The sequence below is a fragment of the Antedon mediterranea genome, chromosome 6 (assembly GCF_964355755.1).
Source record: "Antedon mediterranea chromosome 6, ecAntMedi1.1, whole genome shotgun sequence".
In the NCBI taxonomy this organism is placed as follows: Eukaryota; Metazoa; Echinodermata; class Crinoidea; order Comatulida; family Antedonidae; genus Antedon; species Antedon mediterranea.
Window position 1 is genome coordinate 24,832,733 of NC_092675.1, and position 7,719 is coordinate 24,840,451.

At 35.9% G+C, this 7,719-nt stretch overlaps 1 protein-coding gene across 2 annotated transcripts; it reads right to left on the minus strand.

Moving 5' to 3' along the window:
* Positions 1-127: 127 nt before the first annotated feature.
* LOC140051147 (alpha-(1,3)-fucosyltransferase 10-like) lies at positions 128-3,124 on the minus strand. 2 transcript variants are annotated; one of them, XM_072096273.1, is made up of 3 exons: positions 2,957-3,124; positions 2,211-2,307; positions 128-2,020 (listed from the first exon to the last, which is right to left on the minus strand). In XM_072096273.1, exons 1-3 carry the CDS (start codon positions 3,026-3,028, stop codon positions 807-809), a joined length of 1,383 nt encoding a protein of 460 aa, XP_071952374.1. In that variant the 5' UTR covers positions 3,029-3,124; the 3' UTR covers positions 128-806. The 2 variants fall into 2 exon arrangements, with proteins under 2 accessions (XP_071952374.1, XP_071952375.1); XM_072096274.1 differs by having other exon boundaries at positions 2,832-3,093.
* Positions 3,125-7,719: the final 4,595 nt, after the last annotated feature.

A 7,719-nucleotide genomic window follows, 5' to 3' on the forward strand; every position in this document is an offset into this window, starting at 1 on the left:
AACGAGTAAGTAAAACAGCCAGAAAAGTTAGCAGAGCTTTCGGGCAACACTAGCCCTTCATCAGTGCAAGTGATATATATATATTTATAGTTAAATGAATGTTCTTTCACATTAGCCCATTTCTTTGGGGCCTTATTTATATTGCTAACATATTGATTTTCTAATAAATTTGAAAGTTCCAAAAGTTCAAGACCACTGGCAATTTTATTTTTGTATATTTTTCTTATGTGATAACATTAATTCATACAATCTTAATTAATTAATCATAATTAATTGACATTTTCACTTGTTCTTCCTGTTCACTATCAACATCTAGCCATTTGCTATTTGAAAGCTGTTTCATAAGTTAACATTGAAAAAAAATAGAGTTGAATTTGTTGCATGTAATTTTTACAAAAAAACGTTTTCCCTAATTTATTTTCAATAATTCTACATGGGAAAGTACTGTACTGTAGTTCATCTTGTAATGCGCTTAACCAGCCCCAGGCTGTCAACTAAGATGATAGTACAAACAAAATCATAATTATAAAAATACAAATAGAAAAATACAAAGAAAAAATGGAAACGTTTGTCGGAGACTGGATTTTGTTAGTTTTAGTAGGAATGTCCCTGTCAAGGATGTTATTGTCTTTAATCCACCAGTCAGTGTTGCGATTTTTGTCTGAAAACTATGCGAGCTCAAGTATTATACATATGAAACGCCAAATGTGCCAAAATATTTATCTTTTTACTAATTTTGGTCTACAACCTAGACTAATCATCCTTCACAAATTACAATCGCTTAGTGATAGTAAATAGTATCATGTCTAATCATTTTCAATATCTAAATTATTAATCTTAGCATAAAACTCAGTCCTTGTAAAGTTTTTGCCTGATAATACAAATTCTTTTAGAGCTTTTGCTTTTGGTATTGACGTTTCATACATCCGTAACCACATATTTGGCAGTACTGATATATCAGAATATAGTTGTGGTTTTGGGCAGTCCAGATGTTCTGGGCTAGCAACATGCTTTCTATATCGTTTACGGTTTAAAGCTTCTCTATCATCATGTAGGGCATTACAGACCATACATTCAAATCCATCAATGAAATTCATTCGGTTGTAGTCGTCAACACCCCATTCCCTTTTCTGCATCGTCTCAATCAACATAGAGTTCGTAATTTTCCCGGTTTGTTTTAGTTCTAAATACTTATTATACTCATCATCATTGTTATCAAGATAGGTAAGATATTTGGCAAGTTCCTTCGGGCTTTTAAAATCATCAATTAAAATTGCACTTCTCTCCGTGGGGAACCAGTCTTTGATCGTGCTTGAACCTTTGTATATTGGTACTGAACCTAACATTAATGGCCGCCAGAATTTCTCTGTAATGTAATCATCGCATAAAGCATTTTCAAGAGCTAAAGTGAATTTGTATTTAGCTAAAATGTGTTTAAAACCATCTTTATCCATAGTTAATGGATCTTGAAATTCTACTGGAAGATCTTTATTATGTAGACATCTACCAAAAGAATCTACTTGAATGTATTGCATAAGTTCTTTAACATAAGAATCACGATCTGATGGTGGGTTGCAGTCTGAGTGCACAAACACCACTGGAGCATTTCTGCCTTTTGCTTGTGTTGATGCCAAGAATTTCTTAGTTGTTAGATCATCTAAAGATGCCAGATATTGGGTTGTTATTGGATAATCAGATTTGCGCTTAAATGTAGAAGTAAAATTGAAGAGTTGTAAGCATTCTGGCTGGGTAAGAATATAATTATTTTTGGGCGATTCTTCATGTAACAATGCCCATTGGTGATTGGTTTTTCTCGGCAGCGGTAAATCCTTGATTTTAAAATCTGTTCCATAAAACATAAACACTTTCATCAATGGATGATTTTTCAAACGGCGGTCAACAGTAAAATAACACTTGTTTGCACCACATTTCTTGACTTTACCTTGTTCCCCAGTAAATCCTGTCCACCATAGTATGATGGGATACTTTATATTACTCACTACCCATTGAAAGTTATTACCTTTAACAAAAAAATGTAAAATATATCAATGTAATGGTCCCTAAAACTGTTTGCTTAAATATTTTATCTTGGTTACGTATTTTTACTAGGTAGTGATTTTCCACCACTATTGAGGATAACAGCTCATATCATGAAATTAGCTTAATTTTTAGGGATTGTATGTTTTTTCTTGTTCAATAAATGAGTTTACCTTCAGGATATAATTTTCCACCATAATCTATGTTCCTGTCCACCCAAACCGCACCATCTTCCATGAAAAACATTTCCTCATCATAATCCCAAACAAACTATAAAAAGACATTAAATGATGTATCAGGTACAACCAATTAGTGGCGCCAGGATGGATGGGCTGAAGTCCCTCGACATTCAAGGGGAAGCAAGCATCGAAGGGGGAAGGGAAGTCACCAGAAACTCTAAAAATATTTTAGATATATTATTAAGAAGGGTATTTTTAATCAGATTCACTTGAAACCCACCCGGACCAAGACGGAATAAATAGCACAAAATGTTAGAAGGCCTATGTCTAACGAGTTTGGAAAAAAAATCCCATAAATACTTCTTAATTTAATATCAACAATTATATATTATTTTTAATTTATTGTACTATATATTCATATCCTTTCCTTGATGACTAATAATAATATAAATAAATAAAATACTAGCCAGGCTAATTAATAAGTGTTGTACTTACTTGTACTGTAGATATATTAATACTGAAAAAGGTTTAAATAACAATATTCAATAATAAAGGCAAACATAAACCTAGCCAAGGATTTTAGAATAGTCTAGTCTAATAAGATAGAATACGTACGTCCTTTAAGTAGGCCTAGCCTACCTATACTTATTATGTCTACACTACAACACTCCCACCAGCACTTTCCGCACTGTTCTATTCCAAAATAAAATAAAGCTTAGTAGGCCTAGGCCTAGGCCTACCTTAAAAAGTAACAATAGTAAAAAACAAACTAAAGTTACGCAAATTATGTAACGTTTTCTTGATATTCGCATAATACTCTTTTAAAGTTAATTGTTGGTTGCAAATAACATATTTATAATCATTTATTGTAGGCGGAACTGTTTTTTAGTAGGGTGGTACATGTTTGTTGTGTTGAGAAGGAATGAATGGGAAAGTCCCAATAGGTATGGCAGGCCAGTGGGGCATATTTGATTAGACGAAGCAAAACTGTCAATATCATATTCCTTCACCTGTCTAGATGAAATGACGTAGGTATATTCAGTGAGAAGCGCATCCAAATCCAAAATAATGTGACTTTTTTTATTTTTTATTAAAACCGATTCAGGCAACTGTGACTGCCTCCACTAACATTAACAAACGTTAGTTGGAAGAAGGATTATACAGACGTAGACTATAATTTAATAGTAGGCCTATAATTGTTTTATAACACTTCGGCCTAAATTTGCTTTAAAGAAGATAATTAAAGGGCGCACGTTTTAATTGTTGTCATGTCAGACCACGATCAAAGACGCACTCTAAATGCGATTACGGTCAAATTTGACCTAAATTAGTTCAAAATTGACTCAAATTAAGTTAAAAACAGACCCCCATAGTATTCTGGGTCAAAGTATAGGGTCATGTAGACCGGGTTTAATTTGCAACCACAGAAAAAACTCACATTTTTCCTCAGTGCCACCAAGTTCCGTCCTCCCCAGCAAACACATAACGTTCAGCTAACGTTATATTTGGGTTAGCGTTTGGTTAGGTTTACTACGAACGTTCGTATAACATTCAAATAACGTTCATTCATAGAATATTTTTTTCATAACATCGTTTAAACGTTATAAGAACGTTCAGAATAACATTCAAAATATGTTATTTACATAACATTGAAGATAACATTTTCCTATAAGAACGTTCAAAATAACGTTAAAAAATGATATTTACATAAAGTTATTGATAACATCTATCTAACGTTATAAGAACGTTCAGAATAACATTCAAAATATGTTATTTACCTAACATTGATGGTAACATTTTCCTAACGTTAGAAAAACGTTCAAAATAACGTTGAAAATGATATTTACATAACGTTATTGGTAACATCTACCTAACGTTAAAAGAACGTTCGGAATAACATTCAACATATGTTATTTACATAACATTTAATAATAACATTTTCCTTACGTTAGAAGAACGTTCAAAATAACGTTTAAAATTATGTTTACATAACTTTATAGGTAACACCTACCTAACGTTATAAGAACGTTCCGAATAATATTCAAAATATGTTATTTATATAACATTAATGATAACATTTTCCTAACGTTAGAAGAACGTTCAAAATAACGTTAAAAGTTATATTTACATAACGTTATGAATAATAACGTACTGTTATAGTGACGTCTAGACGTACTGTTATGGTGACGTCTAGACGTACTGTTATGGTGACATCTAGAGACGTACTGTTATGGTGACGTCTAGACGTACTGTTATGGTGACGTCTAGACGTACTGTTATGAGGACGTCTATCATAGTGTCATAGTGACGTCTAGACGTACTGTCATAGTGACGTCTAGACGTACTGTTCATAGCGACGTCTAGACGTACTGCCATAGTGACGTCTAGACGTACTGTCATGGTGACGTCTAGACGTACTGTCATAGTAATGTCTAGACGTACTGTCATAATTACGTCTAGACGTACTGTCATAAGTGACATCTGGACGTACTAGTATTGTGACGTCTAGACGTACTATTATGTGACGTCTAGACGTACTATATGGTAACGTCTAGACGTACTGTTATGGTGACGTCTAGACGTACTGTCCTAGGGACGTCTAGACGTAATGTTATGGTGACGTCTAGACGTACTGTTATGGTGACGTCTAGACGTACTGTTATGGTGACGTCTAGACGTACTGTCATAGTGACGTCTAGAGGTACTATTATGGTGACGTCTAGACGTACTATTATGGTGACGTCTAGACGTACTATTATGGTGACATCTAGACGTACTTTAATGGTGACGTCTAGACATACTGTTATGGTGACGTCTAGACGTACTGTTTGGTGACGTCTAGACGTACTGTTATGGTGACGTCTATACGTACTGTTATGGTGACGTCTAGACATACTGTTATGGTGACGTCTAGACGTACTGTTTGGTGACGTCTAGACGTACTGTTATGGTGACGTCTATACGTACTGTCATAGTGACGTCTAGAAGTACTATTATGGTGACGTCTAGACGTACTATTATGGTGACGTCTAGACGTACTATTATGGTGACATCTAGACGTACTTTAATGGTGACGTCTAGACATACTGTTATGGTGACGTCTAGACGTACTGTTTGGTGACGTCTAGACGTACCGTTATGGTGACGTCTATACGTACTGTTATGGTGACGTCTAGACGTACTGTTTGGTGACATCTAGAGACGTACTGTTATGGTGACGTCTAGACGTACTGTTATGGTGACGTCTAGACGTACTGTTATGGTGACATCTAGACGTACTGTTTTGGTGACATCTAGACGTACTGTTATGGTGACGTCTAGACGTACTGTTATGGTGAAGTCTAGACGTATTATTATGGTGACGTCTAGACATATTATTATGGTGACATCTAGACGTATTATTATGGTGACGTCTAGACGTATTATGGTGACGTCTAGACGTATTATTATGTGACGTCTAGACGTACTATTATATTGACGTATAGACGTACTATTATGGTGACGTCTAGACGTACTATTATGGTGACGTCTAGACGTACTATTATGGTGACGTCTAGACGTACTATTATGGTGACGTCTAGACGTATTATTATAGTGACGTCTAGACGTATTATTATGGTGACGTCTAGACGTATTATTATGGTGAAATCTAGACGTATTATTATGGTGACGTCTAGACGTAATATTATGGTGATGTCTAGACGTATTATTATGGTGACATCTAGACGTATTATTATTGTGACGACTAGACGTATTATTATGGTGACGACTAGACGTATTATTACCTTTTTTTGTGACGTCTAGACGTATTATTATGGTGACGTCTAGACGTATTATGGTGACGTCTAGACATATTATTATGGTGACGTATAGACGTACTATTATGGTGACGTTTAGACGACGTACTATTATGGTGACGTCTAGACGTACTATTATGTGACGTCTAGACATACTATTATGGTGACGTCTAGACGTACGGTTATGGTGACATCTAGACGTACTGTTATGGTGAAGTCTAGACGTACTGTTATGGGGACGTCTATCATAGTGTCATAGTGACGTCTAGACGTACTGTCATAGTGACGTCTAGACGTACTGTTCATAGTGACGTCTAGACGTACTGTCAATAGTGATGTCTAGACGTACTGTCATAATTACGTCTAGACGTACTGTCATAAGTGACATCTGGACGTACTAGTATGGTGACGTCTAGACGTACTATTATGTGACGTCTAGACGTACTATTATGGTGACGTCTAGACGTACTGTTATGGTGACATCTAGACGTACTGTCCTAGGGACGTCTAGACGTAATGTTATGGTGACGTCTAGACGTACTGTTATGGTGACGTCTAGACGTACTGTTTTGGTGACGTCTAGACGTACTGTCATAGTGACGTCTAGAGGTACTATTATGGTGACGTCTAGACGTACTATTATGGTGACGTCTAGACGTACTATTATGGTGACATCTAGACGTACTTTTATGGTGACGTCTAGACATACTGTTATGGTGACGTCTAGACGTACTGTTTGGTGACGTCTAGACGTACTGTTATGGTGACGTCTATACGTACTATTATATTGACGTCTAGACGTACTGTTTGGTGACATCTAGACGTACTGTCATAGTGACGTCAGACGTACTGTCATAGTGACGTATAGACGTACTGTCATAGTGACGTCAGACGTACTGTCATAGTGATGTATAGTGACGTCTAGACGTACTGTCATAGTGACGTCTAGACGTACTTTCATGGTGACGTCTAGACGTACTGTCATAGTGACGTCTAGACGTATATATGGTGACATCTAGACGTATTATTATGGTGACGTCTAGATGTATTATTATGGTGACGTCTAGATGTATTATTATGGTGACGTCTAGACGTATTATTATGGTGACGTCTAGACGTATTATTATGTGACGTCTAGACGTATTATTATGGTGACGTCTAGACGTATTATTATGGTGACGTCTAGACGTATTATTATGGTGACGTCTAGACGTATTATTATAGTGACGTCTAGACTTATTATTATGGTGACGTCTAGACGTACTGTCATGGTGACGTCTAGACGTACTGTCATGGTGACGTCTAGACGTACTGTCATGGTGACGTTTAGACGTACTGTCATGGTGACGTCTAGACGTACTGTCATGGTGACGTCTAGACGTACTGTCATGGTGACGTCTAGACGTACTGTCATGGTGACGTCTAGACGTACTTTCGTGAGTGTTGATCTTCTGAACTTTCTCTCCGTGTCATCTTCGCTGGCTTCAAACATCATTTGGCAAGCCATCCATTTTGCCTTTAAACACTACTTTTTGCAATTATGTTAGAGATGCTTTATATAACGTCTCTGTATGACTATATCTAATACATCAATAGCTGAGAATATTCATATTCAACTTGCATCATCAGTAGCCATGGTATTCTTTTTATAATTTTCTATTCTAAAAACTACAATAACACAACAACAAAATAAAACAAAAACTATT

Bases quoted from the DNA above. Each gene is read 5' to 3' on its own strand.
- LOC140051147 (XM_072096273.1), bottom strand. From the start codon at position 3,028: ATGCGAATATCAAGAAAACGTTACATAATTTGCGTAACTTTAGTTTGT. The intron at 2,308-2,956 runs GTAGGCCTAGGC...GTCTTTTTATAG, and splicing joins TACTATTGTTACTTTTTAAG to TTTGTTTGGGATTATGATGA. The intron at 2,021-2,210 runs GTAAACTCATTT...TTTTTGTTAAAG, and splicing joins TGGAAAATTATATCCTGAAG to GTAATAACTTTCAATGGGTA.